The following is a 26,654-nucleotide window of genomic DNA, read 5'->3' as shown; positions in this document are numbered from 1 at the left end:
GAATGATGTTTAAGGTCCCTTCCAGCCCAAACTGTTCTATGATTCTGACCAGTGCACAATATTGGTCAGGTCATGTAGTTTAATTTCCTTTGTAGAAGAAATTATGATTGTCAAATACTTTGCATTTTGATACAGACAGTTTCTGGGTGAATCTGCAAGTGTTCACACAAATCTCATGACCTGACATACAGTAAAAAGAAAACTTGTTCTTGCTTGACTAGTCATATGCAAAGTATCACAGACTATAAATAATTGTAAAAGTCTGTGAAATGTGTGTCTTTTCTTGATGCATGGAGCATCAGTTCTGTTTAAGAATTAATACATTTGAAGCTGTAGTATTTCTCTCACCTGTAATCCTGGTTTAGTATTGAGTGCTAAGAATCAATACAGGTTTATCTTGTATCTTTATTTTTATCACAATATTAGTGATACATGAGCTATACTTGTTTTCTGGTGTGTACTTCAGCTTCCATTGTATGGATATATAAAACTGCATCTGGTTTCTAGCACAATTATGTCCTCCAGGTTTGGGATATATCTAGGTAATAGGTTTCTAATGTCTTCTATTAGAAGATAACTTCATCTGCTCCTCATGTAAGAACCAACTTTACTTCTCTGTAATATTAAACTGCTTGAAAAAATCCAGCCTTTCTTAGGAAGCTCTGGAGCACTTGAGGTGATGGTTGTGTGTGAAGTTCTCAACTGTTTTAGTTCTTGAGTGAGCATTTCTTCAGTCTTTATTGGTGATCAAAGGAATAGATTCTTAAGGTGCATGACTTCTGTTTATTTTTACTGCTGAAAATGTTACCCAAGTGTTTGTGTTTATTTGTGTCATCTGGGAAGTGTGGGGCCCTGGTTAGGGAAGTGTCCTGAGGCATGTATCTGCAGCTTGTAAATGTCTGAGTGGAGCCAGCTGGGGATGCCTCTTGTACAGCAGTTGGTGCTGATGACTTAACAGTGCTTCTGTATGCATTTTGGTAGTTATAGCTTGTACCAAACCTAGTCCACACCTGTGAAACCACCCTGAGAGTGGGTAGGCACTGGAACAGGCTCCCCAATGAAATGGTCACAGCACCAAGCCTGACAGAATACAAGAAATGGACATTACTGTCAGGCACATGGTGGGATTCTGGGGGTGTCCTGGGCAGGGCCAGGATTTTGACTCAAATAATCCCTGTTGGTCCCTTCCAACTCAAGGTATTTTATGAAACTAAGTCTTCTCCAGGTGTCTGGAGCTGTGTGCTTCTTGAGTGTTCCTTCTGAGCCAGTTTTTGTCTGGATGACATGAGGTCATGTGCCCCAATACTACACCGTGGTATGAACCAAAGCATGATAAATAACAGCTGTCAGGAGGTTCAGTAGGAATATATCCTGATGTGAAATAACCCCAATGTAGATGTACTTTAGGATAGTTAAAAACAAAGATGTTCTGGGCATTATGTTGTCATTTTATAAAAAATCAAGCATCACACTGTACATTTGTCTGCAGGTTCCAAATTGCTTTTTTCTTGATGCATATGAGAAGAGGTGAATGAGCATCCTGCTGTTCAACCAACATAACTGATCAGACAGGGGATACTCAACAGAATATTTGTAGGGAGGCTGGGCTGTCATAATGTTGAAGGCTACTCTGTTTACATGATTCATGATTTAATGGTGTGGAGAGATAAGGGAGAATTAAATTCTTGGGTATTCTAGACAGAAAACAGCTGCCTTTTTTTGGATAGAAGTATGTTCAGTTTGATAAATACTTCTTGCACGTGCTGGAAGGAAGGATATGTCTGATCCCCATGCCCCCTCCACCAGAGTTCTTATTTTTCTTCTTTGAGCTTGATTTCCCTAATGTTGCCATAAATGAAGTAAGCTTATCAAAACCTGGTCATTAGTGTGTTAAGCCAGTAGAATTACAGACTGATAATGAGCAATTCCATTGACTGGTGTTTATACACTTTTCCATCTTTATTTTTGATCATTGCATCTTTATTATACTAAGCTGAACTGATGCTACATAATCTTTCCTGAACTGTGGGATCAAGCCAACACTGTCTTAATTTCCCTTTGGCTTTTCAAATGTAAGCTTATCAGAATTGCTCTAAATGCCTTAATCTCTTTCACGTGCCCCCCCTTGCAGCAGCCACTGAAGGAATAAGGAGCAGATTTTCTTCTCTAGAACTACTGTTTGGTTCACTGCTGCCAAATGTAACTTCTTTTGGTGTGGTTTTTTGTTTGTTTTGGGGTTTTTTTTTTGTTTGTTTGTTGTTTTTTTTTCTCCAGGGTCTGTTGTTACTTTCTTAAGAAATTAGCTGTTTTATTTCAGGAAAGATGTGCTGCTATGAGTATATATGATTATGATCATAATTTGCATTCTCCTTACAATGTAGAGTCATTATGACTTCCTACAGTTTTAGATGCTAGATCAGATTTATGAATTATGTTTATTGTTCATCTTTCAGATCAGTGCTGAATATAACATCACATTTGGTGCTAGAATGCAGAATACAGAATATCCTTGTGGTAGCTGACCATAGCAAAAGCACCTTAGCCTCTCTGGAAAAGTATCCTTGCATTGAAGCTTGCACTGGTGTAATTTCATTTAAACTATTGGCATAACTCAAAACATAAAAGCTGGTTTTGAGGGTATTTTTGACTGTGCTTATGGTTCCTTGAGTCTTACATTTCTTCTGCAGTTAGAATTGCAGCTTCTGACTTTAAGTATATTCTTTTGTCTTCCTTTAAATTAGCCAGTCCCTTTATTCTGGCCAGTCTCTTTGGTCAGCACTTTTGAGTATTAGACTGGTGGGTATTGTGCTTGTTACTGGTTATCTCAGAATTACTTCTGTCAGGTCAAAAAGCCAGGTACTTCCAACCTCACCTGCCCCTGGTGTTGTATTAGAGCAGGGTCTCAAGGGCTGGATGGGGCCCTGAGCAGCCTGGTCTAGTGGAAGGTGTCCCTGCCCATGGCAGGAGAGTCAGAACAAAATGGTCTTTAAGGCCTTTTCCACCCCAAACTGTTCTGTGATTCTTTGGTTATGGCAGTTTTGGCCATTAGAACTTAGTCTATTTTGTGTCATTTTTGAGCAGTGGCAGTCATTTGTCTTCTGACAGATGCAACACTAATTACCCTTTGCTATTGGTTACCAGTTTCTTGTTTTCCTTGTCCTTAAAGCAAAGTATAGAAATGTCTTTGAGAGAACAATCTGTACCAGTTATATGACAATGTGAGCAGAATTCACAACCTTTTCCTGTAGCCTGTCCTACTGTCTGCATATTTGGTTTGTGAGATGTGATGAAATAGCTTTTAATGGCATTTTGAAAAGCTTGGTGGCATTTGGAAGCTCTCACAGACTTTTCCTTAAGTAAGCTGGCAAGTAACTGCAAGGTGTAGAAAGATGGCTGGAAACCTGGTAATTATTGATTTCTCACTTGTCAGGATAAAGATCTACTTGAGTGCTTTGCCAAGCTGCAAAGGGTTTTGTAGGGATCTCTCCTAACATGATATAAATAAATAGCTTTGCTAGTAGTTTCAGTGGTGAATTGAAATAAGATCTTAAGCTAGAGTGATCCCAAGAAGAGCCACTGCCAATGTGTTGATCTGGCTGGGTAAAAATCATAGATAAAATTTTAAAGAGGATTTAGTTAGATCATGTAAGTAATGGGGACTTTTGGGATGAAAATCTCTTGCATGGATCTTGATGTAAATGCACCCTCCATGACTGGATAAGACTGTAGATAGTCAGAGTAGGCAATTTATTCATAAAATGAGAGTACACCTGTTTAGTTGAAATTCAGCAGCAGCATTTGACTGAAATTCAAGTGTTGCCACTGCCTAAGCTATTCAGAGAAGGGATGAGTCTAAAGCATTTCCATGTCCATCTTCTAGGTGAGAAAAAGATTATTGTCTGCTTAATTTGACTTGAAGTGTGCTGCTTCCAGCAGTGAGCATTCATAAATTGACCATCTGCTACTTTTAATTGAGGAATCCATTTCAGAGTCTAATGGATTAACACTGCAGCTTATCGTGGCTGCCTTGTGCTGCCCCTTCACTTGCATCCTCCTGCTGCCTCTGGTGTGTGTGATAAGGGCCATGTTTTCTGTTCTGTGCTGTGCACAGTGGAGCCCTTCTCTGTGACCTAAGGCTGCTGCTGTGTCTGGTAATGTGCTGCAGGAAAATGAGAAAGCATCAGGGAGAAAAGAAAAGGGACCCAACACACACAGGGGCAATCCGAGCACATCTTTGCTAAGGAATTAAATTAATTGAGTATAAAATGATCAAAAGTATTTTTCCAGGGGCTGAGTTCTAAAAAAGATATTTTTTGAAGAAATTATAAAGAGCATCTGATACAGGCTGTCAGAATTTTGATATTGTATGTTGTTGGTACAGTTTCTTGGCATTTTGTGTCAAGATTGAAGTTTTATTCTATACAGGACATAGAATTTTGCATTTGTAGCCAGTTCTGATCCAGCAACAAATAAAAACATACAAAGTGGGTTTCTGTACAGCAGCTGGCCAGAATCGTGTTCAGTTTCCTGTTTGTAGTCTACTCCCTGTGATGGATTGGTTACATATTGGGTCCTGGCCATTTCATAATGGAATCTGTTTCTCAAAAGCTTCAATTATGCCATTTGAAAGAGTTATTTCAGTCTTCTAGACCTTTTTCATATTTGCTGTTTGGTTTCTGCTGCAAAATAGGGGATGGTCTCAGGTGGGCAGATGGGAGTTAAACTGCAGAAACTATTTAAGACAGTTTGGACAAAATGATGTTATGGTGCTTCTTCTTTTAACACCAGTAACTTTCTTCAGGAATGGCATATAAAGGACAACTTTTTTATTTCCATTTATAGAAGTCTAGGAGAAGCAGAATATTCCAAGGATAATTGAGAGATTTGAATTCAGGGAAGTTTTAATCTCCTTTCAATGCACGGCTATATTTCCAAGTCTGTAAGACTGCCTGGCAATCATTTGGTCCCTGTCTAGTGAATAAATGTAATAAACTCAGATTTGCAGTGAGATGCAGATTCTTTGTTTTGTCATTGAATTGTGAAGTGGGTGGTGTTAGAACAAACCTTCTTTCTTGAAATGGGAGGATTTGCAGAAGAGCAGTTGTATCAGAAATATCCCTTTGTTCCTATGGGAGTATCTATTAATATTTTGATACTCAGTACAGATGCACCTTGGGTAGAATAGTTAGTTATCTTTAATTCACCTTTATGGCTGCATTCTGCTTGGCTCACTTTAAGTGGAGGAGAAATGATAGAAAAATACTTATATCCCAAGAGTTCTGTGCTGGGTCTGTTTTTATTCCTGTATGCTCTGTTTGTTTCAAAGGTTGACACAAGGTCCCTGAAAACTGTGCTTGAGAAGTACCATATTAATTTCATGTGTAAAAGCCTGAGCTTTCTTTTTGCTAGACCTTGAGAGTAGAGGATTTGTGCAGACAGAAATAAGCCATGTGTCCTTGGCATTTTCACCATTGCATATTATGGAATTCAATTTTTTGAGCTCTTATTAAATAACAGTGCATGTGTGTATTGAATGAATTCCTGTGTTTATTTGATAACTCCTGACTTTAAAAGTGTGGATTCCTAATCTATTCCTTCAATTTCATGTGCTGTTCTCAACAGTGTATTTATTCTCTACTCTTTTTTTTTTTACTCTTTCTCTGCTCTTTTTCCTGCTTTTTACACAGTCATTCTACAGCTGAAACTACAAACTGAATCTCAGTTCAGAATGTGGGATATTGATTTTTTTTTTTCCTGTTTTTTTTTCCTGGTTCCCTCCTATCTCTGCAGTATTTTAACATTGCCATTTTAATTGGTAAAGCTACATAAAAATATATGCAAAGGGAAAGAAAAACCTCCCCAAGCAAAAATGTCAGTTATTAAGAAGAATTGTCTTATAATGCTTGGACTGAATATTATTCCTATCTTAATATGCATATTAAACTTTTTCAGTGGAATGTTCAACTTTTTAAGAGAAAACTTTCAGGAGCAGTGCTTGATTGGAGTGGTGGCTAAACAATTTAATTATTTTTCTCACTCTGCCTCCCCCTTGTTTTAGGACTACAATGATGAAATCAGACAGGCACAGCTTCAAGAATTAACATATTTAAATGGTGGCTCAGAAAGTGCAGAAGTTCCAGTTGTCCGTGGAAAAGCATCAATTCGAGCCAGAGGAGTACCTGTTGCTGCTTTGTCCAGGTATGTGGGATTCCATTTGAATGTATGTATTTCCAGCTTCTCCTTTAAAACACACTTTGTCCTCAAGTACAACAGTAAAACACATGAAAGATTCCCAAAAGAAGAGCAAAAGGCCAGGGAAAAAAACTCCATTTATTGATGAAAGTTTAGTTCATTTGGACTGAATTAAAAATGGTCTTGTGGAATTTGCATGCTGCCTTTGTAAAGAAGCAGTGCACAGCACAGGAGATGTTCAGTGCTACTGTGAGCAGCTTGATTTCTAGCCTTGAGCTGCTCCTTAGGTGCAGTCTGTGTCTGGGCCCTGTGGAGTTCACAGCAGTAAATGTCTTACCTCGATTGATGAGAATATCAGGCAGTAGCAAGTATCAAGCAACTTATACAATATACTTTTCTTTTTTGATGGTACTACTAAGTTTTTATGGTCATGATGAAATGATACAGAAGTGCTCTGGAGGTAGAATTTGGATTCTCTTGTCTGAGTGGCACTTACTTTGTGAAAAGTGGCTTTTGTTTGATTTGGGAGTAGGCAGAATCTACTGCTTTTGCTGTTTTTGTCACAGGAGATGTTTTATTTTTACTCTAGCATCCCCCATCTTCATTGCAGTACTGAGGTGACAGTTTCAACTCCTTCAAGTTCTGAAGTGTGAAAACAAAACCTAAATAAAGTTCATAACTGTTTATGTTACAGAGTACAGAGACTGTGGCTGCAGCACCTAAGTGTGACTGTTAACTTTGGTAATCTCCTGTTTTGTGTACATTTCTTGTTAATGCAACTTGAAACTTGCATTTCTGAATGCAAGTTGTAAACTAATTTCTTGTTTCAATGCATTTCTCATAAACTAATTTCTGAATAATACCATTAAGCATTTTGCCTCAGATGGTAAAGCATGTTAGAAGAAGCAGCACTAAGAAATATTCCATTTATATAGATCTGCTTAGTTGCATGTATCCTGATAATGATTCAAATGAAATGCAGAGTAAATCTTAATTTAAAGAAATTATTCTTATTGTGGGTCGTGTCCTTGGAGGAAAAAAAAAATCTCAATCATAAAATTTTTGTATTTTGTAATACTGTGTAAAAAAAAAAAAAAAAAAGATTCTGCTACAAATGCTCAATGCAGATACGTTTGCAGTACTATTTCAAGTTTATTTAATTTTCCATGTCCTTCAGCTAATATTTGTGGGATACAGAAGCTATTGTCCTATCATCAAAGCTTGATAATTAATTTACACTGTTTGTACCTAACATGTGCATATGTAAATAGTTTCTTAGAGTACTACATTTCTAACATCACTAGCTCTGTCCTCTGGATTTTGGTAAAGTATTTTTTTCAAATCTGCATTTTATGCAAGAGATACACTGTTACACAGCTTACCCAATCCTGCATAATTGGTCTACAACTACTGAAGTGTTTTCAGGGTAAATTTAAATGTTATTAGTGTTTGTTTTGGAGATGGCAGTAAAAGGTTGTGTTTTTTTCATCAGCATTTTTCACATATATATTCTAAAGCAAAGTGAGAGGGTGTCTGACTTGTCCTTACCTCAAGGCTTGCCTTAAACTCCAAGACACTTTTCTCTCAAATTGAAGAGCTCTGTTACCATATTCCTTAAACAAAGTTCAATTCTGTTGCTGCTGAGATTGTACAGCCATTGAGCTGAAGATCTCACACTCAGTTATAATGCTCTGATTCTTTTTTAGCAGAAATGGATGTCAATGAATAATACTATTGTTGAAGCAAAGCTTTTCAGGCTTTGTCTCAGTGTTGGATAAAAAAGTTTCAATAGGCAGCATCCCTGAGATATCCAGGAGAAGTTGAAGCAAAGCCTCAGAAGACTTGCAAAAGGAAGTTCTAAACCTTGATCCTAACCTTTCTTTGTAATCTGCAGAATGGTTTTATGATACCAGCCTGGATACATGAAACATCCTGTTGAGTGTGTTTAAGTTCCCACTTTTGAAACCTTTATTACTCCTGAATAGTTACAGTTACAAAAAAAGTACTAATTTTTGCTTTTTTTGCTCCTTATCAGACATGTGAGAACTGGATATAATGCATCTTGTCAAATCAATTCTTAGCTCCATAACAAAATTTCATTTTGTAAAAAACAGTACATTTGTATTTGCATACAAAATTCTAGCTTATGTGCAGATGTTCCTGTGTGTGGTAAGTATTTCTTAATGGTTGTTGTTTGGCAACTCTATATTCTTTTTTCTGAATTGTTCCTTATTTTTTTGACCAAATTTTTATTACTCTAGAGCCAAGTAAGGTTTTGTGGGTGACTGGATGGAATTTGTTCTGGAAGAGCTCAGTGTGTGTTGTGAGCTTTACATTCAGGAATGTTGTTTTCTCATCACTGATCTATGAGGATACAGCTGCTTCCTATAGCTATTTTTTTCCCCCACCTTGCCCCAAGTTTTTGTCCCTATTACCATTAAAGATGACCTTCAGATGTAATCATAGCACTTCTATTTTCTGTAGTGTTCATGCTGAGCACTTAAACTATTTTGACATAACCCCTCTTCTCTACAACAAGAAGGGAAAAGTGGTGAAAGTCTGGTTTTTATTCCTTTGTTTTTGTTATGATCTTAAATTCTTTTCTGGAGCCAACTGTATAAAATGATCATGCCAGTTGCTTTTTAATTTATTAATTAATTTATTAATTCATTGCTTTTTAATTTATTCATTGCAAGCTTAGAAGGATCCATGGTGTTTAATGGGATGCTGTTAAGGTGGGAAACTAGAAAATGTAACTCTAGGAATGAGTGTTTCTTTAGTGCACTTGTATTCCCATCCTGAATCAGTGCATTATAAATGATAGCAACCAAAATGTGAATTTTGATTTCTGATTAACTAAAGACTTAAAGACTTAAGATACATGTTAAAGTTCTAGTGGAAGGCGTCCCTGCCCACAGCAACAGAATTTGATGATTTTTAAGGTCCTTTCAAACCCAAACCTTTCTGTGGCTATACATGTTAATGTACATCTCTAAGGAGGTTTTGCAACTAAAGCAGCATTTCTCTCTAAAGCTTTACACTATTTTAAGGATAAAAATAAAATTCAAGGATCACTCAATCGTGACTCCAACTGAGATGTTTTAGAAAAGTGAAATTCTATCAGATGATAATAAGTCTAAGAATTTAGGCTAAAAGGTCCTTGATACCTTGGGGTGATATGATGGGGGAAGCATTTTGTGTCATTTATGGCTAGAAATCAGTGCTAGAATCACAGAATGGTTTGGGTTGGAAGGGACCCTTAAAGATCATCTCATTTTACCTCCTTCTATGCACAGGACACCTTCCCCCAGACCAGGCTGCTCCATGTCCCACCCTGGCCTTGAACACATCCAGGGATGGGGCATCTTCAGCTTCCCTGGGCAGCCTGTTCCAGTGTTGTCTCACCATCCTCATCATGAATTTCTTCCTTTTGTCCAATCTCAGCCTGCCCTCTTCAACTGAAAGCTGTTGTCCCTCATCCTGTCAGTACAGACCCTGATGAAACTACTCTTTTTCTTATAAGCAGCTCTACTTAGTTGTTGAAAAGCCACAATAATGTAGAGCTGGCTGAGTTCACATGCCAGATTAAGAGAGATTGTATTTGAAAATTCTCTTTAAAGAAATGGAAGATATCTGGTTTATCTTTCAAGAGGGTGTGGAGTTTTTTTGTTTTTGTTTTTTTTTTACTTTACCATTTATTCTTCATATTTCAGTTTATGCATGGCTAGGGTCCTAATGGTTGAATGTCTGTCACTGGGGAAAAATAAAACTGCTACAGAAGTTGTGTGTTAGAACTTGCTGTCTTATATGTTAGAAGCAAAATGAGCTGATGTGGATTGCTGCTGCAGTGTGTTCACAGCTTCCAGCTGCTTTCCTGCCATGTCTGGAATGAACTGCTTTATTTTTTTGAAGAATAACCTTTTCTTGAGAGCATGTAGGGAGAGAAGTGCAGAAGATTCTGTAGCACAAAATGAATACTGGACAAAACCAGTTCAGGATCTGGGCCAAAGGCAGATATTATTAATGTTCACTGTGTTTTGTTTTAGTTTTGTGATCTCCCATTTTCCACAAAACTGAAACATGAGCATATGTATTACTGTTTTAAAATATACATATGAAATAAGACTTGTGTTAGAGTGTTAACTCAATGATGGTTCTCTTAATTCTTTTTGGGAAAAAAGTCAGGAATTAGAGTTCTGAGTTGTATCTGGATATAAGTTTTAGTATTTTAAAATGCCAACACTGAAGTAACAGGTCTGTTATTTTCAGATGTATAATAAAAACCAAAAATATTTACTGTTTGAGGAACATTGAATATAGCTGGCTGTGCTCAAATGAATATAATATATCAACATCTGGTAACCAAATTTGTTAGATCTGTTTATTGAACAGTGTAAATCCCTGCAAATATAGACAACTATAAATGCTAAAATTAAATAATTTCAAGTGTTTCCTCATTAAATAATACAGTGTTTGAGAACCAGTCATAAATTTTGTGGGTATTTTTATGTTAAAGCTATTCTTCCATTTCATATTTCTGGGTGGAGATAGTGGAAAGCATCTTCATACCATAAACTGTTACTTTTTTTTTTTTTTTCACTGAAAGTGAAGGAAAACTGTGAACTGACTGTAGTTGTGTTTACATGATCAGAATAATTTTACTAACTCAGCCATCCAGTGACTGGCTAAACTTAAAATAAAAATCATTGTGGTTGTAGAGTGGAGAAAGTGCTAAACAAAATTATTTAAGTGGCTGTTGCTGAGGGCTGCTGGAGATGAGTGTGAGATGCTGTGCCTGCTAGTGTGTAAAGGGGAGTAACTTGGTTTGCTGTAAATAAATCTTAGAAACACTGTGGGACTACTAGAAAGTAGAAATATCAAATATTATTGCTAACAAAGACCAAAGAGGAAGTATCTAAGTTGTATAAGCTGGCAAAATACTATTTCAGTGGGAATCAATTATTAGATTAATGCTTGTGAACTCCTTCTCAATGTTCTTTAATGTTTTGAGTCAAACATTGTGTAGCATAGTTCTAAGTGGTATTGGATTTTGGTATTAGATTTTCTTGAGAATGTTTTTAGGTACAGTAAATTCAGGATTCAAACAATGAGATGGTAATCACAAAATTCAATACTTCAGTTGTACTGTTATACTGTAAGTAGACACAGTAAGGTAGACTTTGCATTTGCATGTGTTTTGACATAAACCATCTTCTCTCATTAATCCACAGTGTTTACAAATCACCTTAGCACCTTTTGCCACTTTGGTTAGAGGCTTTTTCTCCCTTTCTCTAGTCTGTTTATAGTTTTATAGAAATTGTGCTTCATTTTGCATTTTCTTTTTCCTCATATATTGAATTGGAAGTATAAGTAATGAAATAATGTTATGAGAAGAGAGTTAGATTCCAACAAAAACAGCTTTCATGAAAGTGTCTTCAAGGGATGATGTGGTATGTGAGTTAAATTAGATTCTTCCTCCCATTTTGTAGTGAAACAAAATATATTAAATGAGTTACTGGGATTTGCTTTACTTAGTCTAGTCCATGGTACCCAGATATAAAAGCTTTTTTTAATGCAGAGCCTACAAGATAATTACTCAACTTTGGGAGCAAAGTTATTCAGAAAATAAACAATCTAAATCACTTGCGTGTTTGATGGAGAAGGATTAATTTATTCACTGGACTCACCACTACCAGATCAATAAATTCAGGAAAATCAAACCCAAAGTGATTATAAAGATGAAACAAATATTTCAAATTTTCTCGAAGCAGTTATAATCTGGTAATAAAATGTTTATTTGAGAGCAAAGCACAATGGATTCAAGTGCATACACAAGCATTTTGTTGCTAAAGCCTTTTTGGCTTTACAATAATAGCACCTGGCTAGGTGATAGGGTTTGCTGAGTGTGTTTACTGCCAATAATTAAATACTAGTGTGTGTGATAGTTAATAGGTCCTTACAGTTTGTTTTTTTTTTTAAGCATAGCAAAAAAAAAAAAAAAAAAAAATCAATTGCTAGTGTTCCCTATGATGCTCCAGTACTTGTGTATTCCAGTGTTTTACTCCAAGGGGTTATTGGCAAGGACCTTTTTATTTCACATTTCCTGAAAATAAGACACTTTAACCCTGTTCCAAAGTATTTGCACAATCAAAGTACTCAAAAATTTCAGAGACATGTCTGTGGGAGGTTCAGTTCTTATTTGTGTATGCCATCAGCCTGGATATATGGACTCAGCACTTTAAGAAGTTTTTATGAGTTCTTACTCCTAAGGGGTTTTATTGAGGACATTCAAAATATTTCTGACAGGGACAGAGATGACATCATGGTAGAAATGAAGGAAAATAGAGACAAAAAAATACCTTTCTTGTATTTTAGAATATGACTGGTAGTCAAGGCTGACAGTGGGCTGAAAAACCACCTTTGATGGTGTGTAACTTGTTACAAAGGTTTTATAAAGAAAATAAAACTAATCATCAGTTTGGTAGCAAAGACAAGGAGAGTTGGTGGCACCTGAAATTTGGCCTGCATCATAAGGATGTCCTTGTGCAAAGAAGCAAGCAGTGGAAGTGGTCTAGGAGCTGTGAGAAGTTTGATTTAATGGTAAGGTATCTCAGGATGTGATAAAACAGATCTGGGATAAAATAATTTTTAGCAGTTGCACAAAGATTCTTTAATTTATAGGTGAGATAATTATAGGGAAAGGGTAGAGAACAGATCCTCTGTGCTGTTTCTTCAGAGGCTTCAGAAACAGATGGATATCCCTCAAAAATAGTTTATTAGGAGATGAAAAGTCCTGGAAAGAATGTAAGTTCAAAATCAGCTTTGTTCAGTTCTGTTTGGTCCTGTGTTTGGTCAGCAGAGAGGAGCCTAGCACCTTCTGTTCCACTGCTTCCCTTGAGGAAGGTGCAGATTGTGCTGAGGGCACCTCTCAGCCTTCTCCATTCCTCTGATGTTTCTGTTGGATCCATCAGATGAGCCTCAGTTGTCATTTGTAGTATGAAGAGCCTTAATTGACTTAATTGTCCCTGATGTGTGAACAGTTCTAGACTGCTTATCATCTTTGACATAGCTTCTGATGCACTTTGAGTTATTTTATATTTGGGGTTTTTTTGGGTGTTTATTTATTGTTTTTTTGTTTTGTTTTGGTTTGGTTTGGTTTTCGTTTTTTTGCTTTTTGGTTTTTTTTAATTAGGAAAGAAGCTGATTTAGGAAATGTTTGTGAATACACACAGTTGAGTAGCAAAGTTGTGTGTACTCTAATGTTTTCTAAAATTCTGTTTTTAGTGTTCTGATGTCTGGGCCAATCTTAATTCTAGATGTTCTATAGACAGTCATAGTGCAGAACCTATTAGTTTGTGCAAAGGATACATAAATTTATGTGTCTGTGTATTAACTCCCAAGTGTCCCGTCCTCTAAGTTACATTTTTTTAAGCTATTTTCTTTTCTAAAACATTCAGGCTGGGATTCAGCTACCTATTACAGTAGGCATCTGAACCTCTGTTGCAGTTTATAGAAAAATAGTACATGCACTTTAATTTGTCCCTTTTGTTCCATAATTTGTCTGTAAAGCATTGGCAGCTCTATCCAGTGGATTACTCTCAGAACAGCTCTACCATGAGAAACTTAAGTTATTCTTGGTTGTTTAGCACAATCTTAATGTGCATGTGCATGCAGACATTCATATATATACTGATTTATCTGTACTGATGATTGAGGCTCACTCTGGGAGATTTCCTGATTCTGGGACAATTGAAGAACTTCAGTTATCTTGGACCTGGTGTTCTGAGTATTTTGTTTTATTAGGATTCTTTCTCTGAGGTTAGAGTTGGGTTCAGCCTTTCAAGTGATGCCTCTTTTAAAACCTGTTCTAGCCTCAGTGAGCTCCTATTGCCCTTTCTCAAGCTTTTTCTTTTTTGATAGTTTGATTTTGTGTGTTTCCTCTGAATTCCCACAGAATTGCTGTCTCCCCATATCACATATGTACATTTTACTCTTTTAAAAACTTCTGAACATAATTTGGGTATATACCCTTTTCAAATTAAGCAAAGCTGAACAGTCCTTGTTTTTGCAAGGGTGTGCAAAGGTTCCTGTTCAATTGGTATCTCAATATTTTGAGTCTGTTCACTGTAAATGTCCATCAAGCTTTTTAAGTTCCACTATACCTTCTTTAGAAATAACAATTCTTAAGTTAAACACATATACAATTTACAATATAAAAACTTTTATACAAGTTAAAAGACATAACAATTTACAGTTTCTAAAATTTCCTTTTAGCCTCAGAACCTGATACAACTCAAGTCTGTGTGGTGCTGATTGAACTCTCCTGTCACTGGGTTTTCTGTCCTGGTGCTTTTCCAGTCTCCTCCAGCATGGTGCAGTCACCATGAGAACTATACATCTCAGACTAAGAGATCCACTAGGAGGAATGAATAAAGTTATGAATAGTTAAGATCATAAGTAATCTCTTTATATAAGAGAAATATTATTTCCCACCCATCACCATTCCCATCATACAAACTGTTTGTTTTTTTTTTTTAATGCAGAAAAGTCACATGGATCTGGCTTTCTAATTAAATTAAAAATAAACCAATACTAGCTTGAAAATCTACCTTTTATCTTCCCTTAAATATTCTTCTGTTTTTCAGCATATCCCATTTCCTGCTTTCACTTGCATCTTGCCTGAAGGATGCTGTCATGGTTATGCCTAGTGATTCTTGAATCTTTTTACTGACCTTTTTCTTTTTTTATTGACTATAGTCTACTCCTCTAGGTTGATTTCCCTTTCTCTGGCTTCTCTTGGAAAATATCACATTTGCTATCTCTTTATATTACTTCAGCAGCCTGTGTCTGGGAACTTCACTGCTCAACCCTTCCCCCCACTACTGTGAAGTCAAATAAGCAACTGGTACCCTGTCCTGAGGAGGCATTCTACAGATTAGCCAAAACCAAGTAACAAGCACAGTTTTAAATCACTTACTCTCCAGGCTCATTTGAAATACTTCATGACTATGTTTTGATCAGTAATTAAAATTAATAAAATCTATCCTGGTTGTATCTTTACATTTTTTTTTGCATTCCTCATTCAGTGATGCAGTTTTTGAAATAATAATTATTTGTGGTGGAACTATTGCCTTGTTTTCTGATTCGCTTATTGATGTGAAATTACACAACTTGTATGAAAGGGGATAAGGAATTATAAGGCCAAATCTGGATCCTTATAATACTGTGCAAGTTAGAAATTTCTACTGAAATCAGGACATTTCTACACAATTACTGTTCTTGAGATTAATTAGATAATGACTTGGTAGGTAGAAAGATAGGGTAGAGCTTGTGCCTTGTTTCCTTCTATGTATCTGTTAGAGTGTATGATAAGGGTCTGACTTCTTTGGAACAATTCTATTTGCCAGCAGCAGTCATTCAGATTCTGTTATAGTTCATGGGTTGAAATGATGTCCTTAAAAAGATGATGTATATTAACAATATTTTAGTCTGTTTAAAAGAGTAAGTTATGCAAACTTCTCATAAATTGTACCTCTAAGTCTCTCCCTTTACTGCAGAGAGGCAGGAGGAAAAGCCACTTCTAAATGGATCCAATGATTTTGAAAACTGGTTCAACTGAAGTCTCATTTTTTTATCCATATGTTACATGTCCAAAATAATGGAATGCAAGTCAGTGCTTATCATCCTTTCAGAATTTTTAGACCAAATATACTGCCACCCTGCACGTTTTACTAGGTATGGTGTTTCCTGAAACAGATGGAAATCTCTTCAGAAGCAGAAGAAAATGTATTTCTTGTGACCCACTCAGTATCTTATACCCAGTGTGATTTTGGGGTTGTGTTCAGAAGCTTTCATGGGATCAGAAGGGAGTGGCAACTGTGCAGGGTTTAAGTATGATATATCCTGACACCTTCAAATGAAGCTGTTGTTCTGTGCTTGTGATTTCACATACTAGAAGTCAAATTCCAGTGAAACTGACTGATTCCAGCAGATTGTTTTGGGTGTGTCTGCGTGTGTGAGTGACTCAAGTCAGTGCAAGGCTCATCACTGAATCCCATGTCTAGTTTGTATCTTCCAGCATTTTTTGCATAACACATAGTCGGATTTAAGCCTGCAGAGAAATGACAAACTCGAAATCTCTTCTAGACTTTTTCTGGCTGTAGCAAAGCAAACCTGTCATGAAGTGGGGGGGAGGGAGGCGCAGGTATGTGTTTAATGGTGAGTGATCCTGTGTTCGCAGGGGCCGTGGAGGAGTGCCTCCACCACCAGCAGGAGTGCCCAGAGGGGCACCAGCTCCCCGGGGAGTCCCTCCCAGCAGAGGACCAGTGAGCCGGAGCCGGGGGCTCCTGGCGCCCCGAGCACGAGGAGTTCCTCCCCCGGCAGGGTACCGGCCCCTGCCGCCGCCCCCCGCCCAGGACACCTACGGGGAGTATGTAAGTGGGGCTGGGGCTGTGTGTGTGTCCTGCTGTGCATCTGTCATCAGCACCTAATTAACGTCTGCACCCAACATCTCTGACAAATGGGGTCATCTCTCTTCTCCATTTCAGACTTGAACTGTTTCATTTTTAAAAAACCTGTTGATATGTATACACCACCATAAAGACATTTACGGTGCATTTCGCAAAATAGTTATGTACCTCTTAAATGGTTGCTGCTTTCCAAAAAATCTGAAAAATCACTTTGTAGACTTTCAATTCTCAACTAAAACAGAATAATATTCTAATATTCCTTTCCAAGCCTATCTTTGTGGTCATATAGTTGTTTAATGATTAGACATGTAAAATATTTTTATGAAAGCTTCAGAGCTAATCCTAAAATTTTAACAATGCACAGTGTATCTCAATAAGCCGTACATATTCATCTTGATTTTATTGTATTAAACATTAGAATCATATCAAAATACTTTTTATGTTGTATATGACAAAACTATGCGGTTGTGAATTGTTAACAAAAATTTAAATTGATCTTAGAGAGTAGTAAGATAGAGAAAAAAGATCGTTAAATCAAAACTATAGTGATAAAAATGAATTTAGTCTTATAGAAAAAGAATACCTTCAAGGACAATGCTTTTAATGCTTTATATATACTAAAGGTTTTAGTGTGCCCTCTTTACAGCCAAGTGTGTCTGGACTTTGTTGTTTAGACTAGCAGAAAAGGAGATTCTGAGTTCCTGAAAATGCTGCTGCTATTTAGATATTTTTTGCTCTTCTCTAAACCTTTCCTTCACCTACCTTCACCTCTCTTCCTCCAGAGATCCCCACCAAAGCCATCTAAATCAAATACCAGGCTTCTTCCTTTTGGCAGAAACCAAGTTTTCTATACAACACTTGTAGCTTTATTACAGAAGAAGTTTAGTGTTGTTAATGGAAATGTGCATATAACTGAATAATTCAGAAGAAGTTAACGTAGTTCATTAATTTTGAGGAAGAAGACTTTAACTACATGCCTAAATTTCCCCTGGCTATACTTGACTAGTCAAAGTGGGTACTGCAGATGCGTGGTTCTCTCACAATGCTTTCAAAAGAATCAGTCTTCATTGAAGAGTCTGTTTCCAGGACATACATTCTAGAACACATAGAGAGATGTATAATATAAACCTCTTTGAGAAACTTCATATTTATATATAATTTGCTATTTATAGCACGTGTCTGTAGAAGTGGTGTGGAAGTAACAGCTGTTTGCATCAGTATTCTGAAGTATGCTTCACTTCTGGGAGAATAATTAGAAAATAGCACTGTACAGAAAAATAGTGCTGTGCTAAATAACTTATAAAAAGAATTTTCTTTAGAACTGGATCACTTATCTTCCAAAAAAAGCTGGGTTAGAGATAAATGGATATATAGGTAGATATAATACTTAAAGCTATAGTTGATAAAGAAATCTTAGGTGGTCTGTTTTTTTCTTTGGAAGAACATTTAGCTGCATGAACATATGTTCAGTGTTAAATTGGATTATTGGTATTTTTAACCTGTCCATTTGCAGTACATTATCTAAGTGCCTTAACTATATTTTTTACAGGTCAAGGGAGCACGGTAGGAGTCATTAGTAGTATTTCTGCACCTTCTTTACTAATTCCTGTTCAGTTATATCTTATACTAAGGCATTAGTTTGCCAGCCTCAGCAGAATAAGGTCTTGTTGATTGAGAAATGTCTGTAGAATGAGAACATCAGAAGGACTGGGGTGTACCATAAGCTATTTTAAGCACCATCAAAGCTTTGGAGACTGAGATATCCAGAGAGGTTACAGAGAAACCTTTAGAAGTGTATTGGGTTTTTGTGGCCAGGTTGTGGTAGCAGAGAGGTGCAAGGATGGCTTCTGTGAGATGCTTCTGGAATCTTCCCCCATGTCCAGCAGAGCCAGTGCCAGTCAGCTCCAAGGTGGTCCTGCTGCTGGCCAAACCAGAGCTCAGCAGCAGTGATGGTACTGCCTCTGTGATACGTGATATAGAAATACATGTGTGATATGTATGTAAGAAAGAGAGGGAAAAAAACCCCAGTCTGGAGCAGTCTGTTCCTAAAGGACTTCACCCCATGGAAGGGGCCTTCAGCAGAACAGTTCATGAAGAACTGCAGCCCAAGGAAAGGGCTCACACTGGAGAAATTGGTGTTGGACTGTCTCTGTGGGAAGGATCTGATGCTGGACAGGTGAAGAGTGGGAAGTGTCCTGTCCCTGGGGAAGAATGAGAAGAAACAAGGTGTGGTGAACTCACTTAAGCCCCCATTCCCACCCCCCTGCATTGCTGTGAGGGAACAAGTAGAGAATTTTGGAGTGAAGTTGAGACTGAGAAAGAAAGGAAGGATGCAGAGGAAGGCATTGAGTTTTAAATTGAGTTTTTTTATTTCTCATCATCCTACTCTGATTTCATTGGTAATGAGCTAATATCCCCCAGCTGGGTCTGTTTTGCCTGTGACAGTAACTGGTGAGTGATCTCTCTCTGCTCTTGAGTCATGAGGCTTTTGCTGTGGTTTCTCTTTCCATCCACCTGAGGAGCAGAGTGAAGAGCAGCCCTTCTTGGGCACCTGGTGTCCAGTCAGAGTCAACCCACCACAAGAAGACTTTCCATTTAGGATTGGAAAGTCCTGAAGATTCATGAATCTTTTCATTCCCTTAGGCTAAAATGCCTTTGCTTTGTACTCATGAAACTAATGAGAAACTCTACAAGTCCAGGAGGAAGCAAACTGTGTGTGGATGGAAGCTTTGAACCACTCACTCCTGCAACTGTGAATATCTCAAAAGTGATTTAGGGCTTTCAGTATGTCAAGTCCTTGCCCATTTCCTCTGTTGAGTGCTGTTAAATCTACCTTGTTACAGACAATGAATTTCAAATAGCTTCCCTTTTCCTTCACTCCCGTTGCTAACTATATGTAGTCCCTGGAACCAATGAATTTTTAACATCTGTGGCTAACTCAATTCTGCCTCCTGCTTATCCTGATATCTCTCCTTCCTCTTCCTTGATTAAATAGCTGTTTTTCTTTTTTTTAAGTTATCATCAAAATGGGAAGGGGAATGCCTGTTTCATTCTGAAAAATTGGAAGGGTTACTTCTGGAGGCAGTATTTCACATCGGAAAAATATCTCAGGCAAAAAGTTGTTAATTTGAGATGCATTTAATGTGGGCTCAAGATCAAGAAAACTGTGGGAACATTGCTGTCCTGTGTTTAGAGCCCACAGGGAAGTGTTCCAGAACCTTGCCCATAACAGAACACTACTCAGAGTGATCTGCCTCTGTCTTCTGGGGTCTTTGTATTGGTGGCCTTTGGATGCTTTGGCTTTCTCTGCAGGAGTCACACAGCACACTGGACTGACAGCAATATTTGCACACCTTTCCAGTTCAGAATAAGTAGTTTTCTAACTCCACTGTTGCCAGTCTTACTCATATATGAGTCTCAGCCACAGGACTCATTTCTCCTGAGACCCCACCACACTGTTAGTACCATGATGAAGCTCTGGAAGCCACTAAATGACAGTTCCTTATCATTTTCTCTCAAGACTGACTGTTTTACAGCTGCAGCATCAGCTCAGATAGGAAAAATTCCAGCCTCTACAGCCAGCCACCTTTATAATTGCTGTCCTGACCTCACTGCTCTGATTGCTGTGATAAACTTGCTCTGAAGACTAACAGGATTCTCCTTTTTCTTTCCTCAACTGCTCAGGTCAGGAGAAAACATGTTGTGACGTGTGCAGCATGGCCATTACATTATTTTAGTAATAACTGGAAGAGGGAAACCATACTAGGTGGATGCTATATTTGTTGAAGCACTTACAGATGGTTTCAGGAACATTTTTCTCTTAATTAAATGTGAATTTTTCTCTACTCATTGAACTATACTGTGTAATAGATAAAAATATTTTCATGGATTTTTAAGCTGACAACTTATTCCACTAAGATAAGAAATAGAAACCGTATTTAACTACCAGCTGAAAATTTTAAGCTTTTCCACAATTTTCCAATAAGCAGGAAGTTAGTAACAGTGTAAGGTCAATTCCTTAGCATATGTTGAGTCAAACATAGGTTAGAACAGAACTGCTCAGTCTCAGTTTCTGTCTCGTAACATTTGCTGCTCTTGGCCTCGTCCTGCTGTCGTCTCCTTAGCAGCTTCCAACCTCTGAGGCTTTTTTCCAAATTAGCAACACAGCAGTGGGACTGAAGCTCTTTAAAGAGTAGATTTTTATTTGATGCTGTTTTCATTTTACAAAGGCAAATATTTTGCAAATATTCTGCCAGTCTTTCACTTCTGTACTGCATGAATATATTTGTGATGATCCTGTGTCAAGTCCTGTTTTGGCTGCCTAGTTGTGTTAAATGCAAAGTGAGTTTTATCTGAGTTCATAATCAGATTTTTAGGCATTAAGAACTTTAAACATTGTTGCTCTGGCAGTGTGTAATGCCTACACTAAAAAAAACCCAACTCATCAGTCTAGCATGTTGTGGCCAAGACTTGCTTCAACACTGCTTTGGAAGACAGTCACATCTAAATGTTTCTACCTGTTCTGGGGAAAGTTTGGGGCAGGGCTTTATTTCTGGTTTTGGCCATTTTATTGATGTTTTCTGATGTTCAGACAAGGGTCAATACAAGGGCAGAGTTTTCTGATGCACTGACCCCATGTGTAGTTTCTGGCAGCTAGTGCTTCAATGACATTGCTTTGTGTCTTAAGAAATTGAACTAAGATGGAATGTCTATCAATAAGACACCACAGGAGCCTTTCTAATGTTTAGTAAATTGTAATTTGAGAAAGATCATTGTGAAATACTTACAATTGGTTTTCAAGATTATTTTAATTTGGATACAGATACAGGCCACTCAGAAGTACATTCTGTACAGTTGGATGCAAAAAAAGTTCCTGATAACAACAAATTTCAAAACTTACCCCTTAAAATCTATATTTAGTTATTTCTTCTTTCTGCAAAGCCATAAAAGTTTGAGATGTTTTTAGGCTTTATAGTTCCTGAAGCATTCATTTGTGGATATTTCCAGAAATACATTGCTTTAACTGATGAACAAAGCAGACTTCAGATTCAAGATTGTAGTTCTCACACTAACTCTGTATTGTGAGACTGTAATTAGCACTGTATGTGTACTGTGGAGTACATGTGTATTCCAGCTATCACAATGCTATGACAATATGCTTGTCCTGCTTTCTTTGAGAAATGAGGAGGACCCAAAACATGACCATAACCTGCTCTCTAACAAGATCTTGCCCAAAATAATGAGCAGATGGTGTGTTACTCTGTCTCAGTATTTTTCTGGCAGTAGAAGGTTTAAATTCCTGTTACAGGTATTCATGTTCCCTTGGTTATCTCTGGAGATGATGTGCTGACCACCAGAATACTGTCCCAGTGCTTTCTGTCCTTTTGGTTTTGCAGGAAATCCTGCAAATTTGGTCAGCCTTAGGGAAAGTTGAGTCACAAATATTTGTCTGGATGGCTAAGAAATTAATTTCATGATCCAGTGATTATTACAAAACATGGATATAGGTATCCATTAGAGAAAATAATGATTGCAGTCTTACTATTTACAGGGAAAAAAACCCCCTATTTCATTGAAAAACCATAGCCTGTCACTTAGTTCACTTCCTTGGAAAGCCAGTGCGAATTCTGATTTAATCTCCGGCCTGAAGTTTGAATTCCCTGTCTCCCTATTGAGATCATAATTAATTTAGATTTTGAAAAACTGAAAATTAGGATTAATGTGGAAGCAATTTCTTGGAGCTATTAATACACTGCTGATTTTGCATGGTGAACTGTTTTTAAAGTAGAGTTTTCTCATTAACATTCACTTGCTGTTTGGGGTTGAAGAAGGTAAGAGCTGTAGGAAAAAAAGAGAAAAATTTCCATATACTATGTAGAAAACCCCCCCTTTTTTTTTTTTTAACAAATAAAGGCTTCTTGAAGTTGTGGTAGCAAAGTATTAGTGAAAGTAAGGGCTAGTCCAGATGACATAGGACTTTGAAAAGAATTTAAATTCTTGAATGGAGTTCAAGTATAATTTTTGTCACTTTGCAAGATTCATACCACATTTTAATTTACCTTGGTATTGTGAATGTTGATAGGTTCCTAATGACATGCACCATTTTAAATCAGTTAGTTTATTTGCTTAGTTGTTTTGAATGTGAAGCTTTTTGTTTTCTGGAAAAGGGCTTGAATTAGCTTCAGTCTCTAAGAACTAGAGAAATTATCTTTTGTCCATGCTGTCCCTGTTTTCCCCTTTGTGGATAATGTTGTGGTTTCCATTTAGGTATTGTGAAATTTTTTAAGCATTTTACTCACTGACTTCTGGCTTTTTAGAAGTGCTATCACTGTTCTTAAATTCAGGGGAATTTCTGTAAGACTATTGCAAAGCAAGTTCATAATATGCAAACATTATTTCTTGGCTTTTTCTTCCCAACACAGTGTTCTTTTTCATAGTAAATAGGGCAAGCAAGAAGCAATAAATATGGAGGAAAAGAAAGGTTTCATATTTTAAGCACTTCAATTAACTGATTTCTTTAATTTCAATTTTTTTACCTTCTCTGGGTTTTTCAGGATGAGATGGAAAAAGAATGCAAAATATTTTTATTTGCCCAGGAGCTGAGGTGACATTGGCTGTGGAAAAAGTGGAGTGTTGTGGAGAAAAGGCTGAACAGCTTTTCCCCCTGCCCCCAGTTTTTACCTGTAAAGTTCCAATAAAAATTTTTTGCAAGCATTTTAGTTTAAGCTGCTTATCTGAAACTTGGTATTATTGAATGAGTCCTCCTGATTCTGTCACTGCTACCTACTGTTGTGTATAGAAAACCAGACTTGTTTTAGTCTGATAGTAATTTGGTTTAAATGTTGCTGTCTATATTCATTAGCAACTCCTCAGGGTTTTTTTCAGGTGCTTGAAAAAACAATCCACTCTTACATCTCTCATTCTAGGAAAACCTTATTGTTTCTGGCTGGATATGCACTAGGCTCCTTCTGGATGGAAACAGATGAAAATCTCCCAGATAAGAGCTTACAGTCTGTGCATTTTTGCTGTTAATGTCCTTGATGGTGGCACTCAGACTTCAGATGGTTGTAGCTACCTATATTTGATTTGATTGTCCCATATTCCCTGTTGATTAAATGAGGGGGGATGTTATTCCCATGTAACAAAATGGCTGTTCCTTCCCTTTGTATTTCTAATTTGCCAAAAGAAGTTCATTGCACTGCATTGATGTTTTTTTGTGTTTTCTCCTTCAAGTTAATCTCCACACAAACTTTTTTTTTTAAATTTGATAGTTTTTATCTAAAAGGAATATGTTCCTCCAGTGTTCTGGGATAAAGTAGTGGTGTAAGTATTTCAGAGAATGAGGAGAAAAAGAAACTGTGTAAAAAGAAAACATTTTAGCTGTAGTGGTAACGGCCTTATTTTTTCCTTGGATGGATTTCCTTAGATGGGAACAGCTGGAAAATTGATTTCTTATTGATTTCATTATCTTTTTTCCCAGTTCTGCAAATGGCCTTTTTGTTAAAGGCCACTTTTACCCTCTTCTTTCTTCCTGTTTCTCTGTGCTGCTCTTTGAAACATTGTTCATTTTCCTTAAAGAGGGTCCAAACAGTAGTCTGTCATTGTCACTGCCAGCAGATTACAATTTAAAACCACCATTTCCTGTTCTCCACTTCAAGGGTTTGTTCAGAGTACTGCTGTAATTAAAAAGCACTGATGAGCAAGGCTTAGCATGATTTATAATGTTTTGGGGAATGCAGAGATTTTGGCAAAGATTGCTTTTATCATTTTTTGACCCATGATAGTACCTTAATATATTCAAAGAGTGCATATTTACACATTGCCTTTAATTCTATTAATGAAAAATGTCTGTACTTTACACAGAGCAATTACAGCTACCAGTACTGCTCTTTGGATTTATTTCACCTGTGGGCACCATTATTGAGACCACTGCAGGCAGAAGCTCTTTTTAAGTAGAAACATTTATAGGTTGGCTTAATAAAGGACTTTATTAATAAGCTTTGAGAATTTACAGAGTAATTTCATATTATTTTTTGTAACACCAGCTTTTCTGTTACTTTGGGGAAAGATTCTTAAGCCTGAAGTCAAGGCAGTTGCTCTTGATACCTTCCTGGTGGATACTTCAAATGTTGGGTGATAAATACTTGTAGTTTAAAAGGACTTGAGCATTTTCAGGTCTTTTTTCTCCCCATTTCTGTTGTAAGCCCACACTGTTCAGCACATTTGTTGTCTTTTGATCAGACTAGTCTGAGAAGAGTTAAGTTTTCTAGGTTATCCTGAAAAGTAGAATAATGAATAACAAAAAAAAAAGGCTTCTGTTCACGGAATGAAGACATGATGTGGTGTGGGCTTTTGGGTTTTGAAGTGGGAGATGAACTATGGATTCACCAGTAAACTTTCTGATACCTGAGTACATTTAGGAAAAGCTATTCCTAGACACATAGTATGAATAGAGAGGGAAGTCCATTGTATTGCATTTAGTAGGTGGAAGGCATTCAGACACCATCATCCATGTGAAGAAGAATAATGACTTTAAATATAAAAGCGAACACTTTTATAAGTACCTGAAAGATGCCCAAAAATCAGCAGGAAAAATATAATGAGAAGGTTCTTGTGAAGGTATAATTCTTTTGTTATTACATAGAAAGAAATCTCTATAGCAATGCTTGGGCTTAGTAGAATGTACTTAGTATAAGGATGTACTTTAGTTCAGGCTTTCTGTGCTTTAAGTTCAGTTCTGTCCATTTTCATTATATATGTGTAAAAATGATAGTTATTTTCATTTAAGTTAGCATGGTATTTTATGGCACTGAAACATGCCAGATGGCCAAGGATATTTCACCTATTTTAAATACTTAATAAAGTCAAAGAAAACTTTTACTGAAGCCACTAGAGGTCTGATTCAGAAAGAAAATACTCAAGTAGTGAGGATTTAATTTAAAATGTAAAAAAATCTGTCTGGGCTGACCTTATTTGTAACCTTCTGAAAGAGAAAATTTTCAAATACTGCATGACTAAGAGCAAACACTGTCAGATGTAGTTCAGGGAAAGCTCTGAAACATACTTCAGCTGCTCCTGCCTAATTGCTACTTCAAAGGAATTGTGCAGAGCAAAGACATATTTTGGAATTTGAATCTTTTATTTCTTAACAAGCTATTAAGAGCAAACTCATTTTATTTTTGGAGCATGTTTCACATATTTATCTTGGTTTTAGTGTAAACTTTGAGATTTATAACTGTAATTATTAGGGAAAATGTCTTTCCTGTGAGGGTGGTGAAGCTCTGGCACAAACTGCCCAGAGAAGTTGTGGTTGCCCCATTTTTAAGTGTTCAAGGCCAGGTTGGATGGGACTCTGAGCAGCCTGCTCTAGTCTGGACACATGGAATGTGTCCCTGTCCATGACAGGGGATGGAACAAGATCATCATTATGGTCCCTTGCAACCCTAACCATTCTGTGATTCTGTGATACTCATCAATAAAAGATAATTGATCTATTTAGACAGATTATAGTAATCTCTAAAGCTCAGGTTCATGATTTTAATTCTGACATGAGTCCCACACATAAACCACAAACCAGAAGTCTTTCCTTACAAGACTTCTAAGAGCCACCATCAGCAATATCATAATGATAACTGCTTAATTTCAGCAGTTATCAACTTATTAACACATGAAAAGATGAACAGTGATTAATCCTGGACAAAAATCGTCTGGAAGAAAATTTTTAATTTTCTTTTTTTGATTAAAGAAATAGTTCAGTCTGATACAGAATGGACCTCCCCCAAATTTTCTTTTGTTCTGCTAAACATCTTATGAAGGATCTTCTCATTTCAAATTTAATTTGTTCCTCTGTTTTAAGGAAATCATAGAAACACCATGACTTCAAAGAACTCTCTTACCATCTTTCTTTCATGATCTGTTTTTTCAGTTAAATATTTAACATAAATGTGCATGAGAGGACTGATTGCTCAAGAGGCCTCTAATCATTCCTTAGGG

General features: G+C 37.0%; 1 protein-coding gene across 2 annotated transcripts in view; it reads left to right on the top strand.

Moving 5' to 3' along the window:
• Nucleotides 1-26,654, top strand: part of KHDRBS3 (KH RNA binding domain containing, signal transduction associated 3) — a 90,708-nt gene that overhangs the window by 39,250 nt on the left and 24,804 nt on the right. For both annotated transcript variants that reach the window (XR_013773615.1, XM_079300675.1), the window contains exons 5-6: nt 6,059-6,198; nt 16,433-16,625. Coding sequence is in view for 1 of the 2 variants with exons in the window: in XM_079300675.1 (XP_079156801.1) it covers nt 6,059-6,198; nt 16,433-16,625 (333 nt within the window). In the remaining variant the exon portion in view is untranslated. The remainder of the gene's footprint in view (nt 1-6,058; nt 6,199-16,432; nt 16,626-26,654) is intronic.

The sequence above is a fragment of the Erithacus rubecula genome, assembly GCF_903797595.1.
Source record: "Erithacus rubecula genome assembly, chromosome: 3".
NCBI classification, from domain to species: Eukaryota; Metazoa; Chordata; class Aves; order Passeriformes; family Muscicapidae; genus Erithacus; species Erithacus rubecula.
This window is presented reverse-complemented; position numbering and strand designations above follow the sequence as displayed.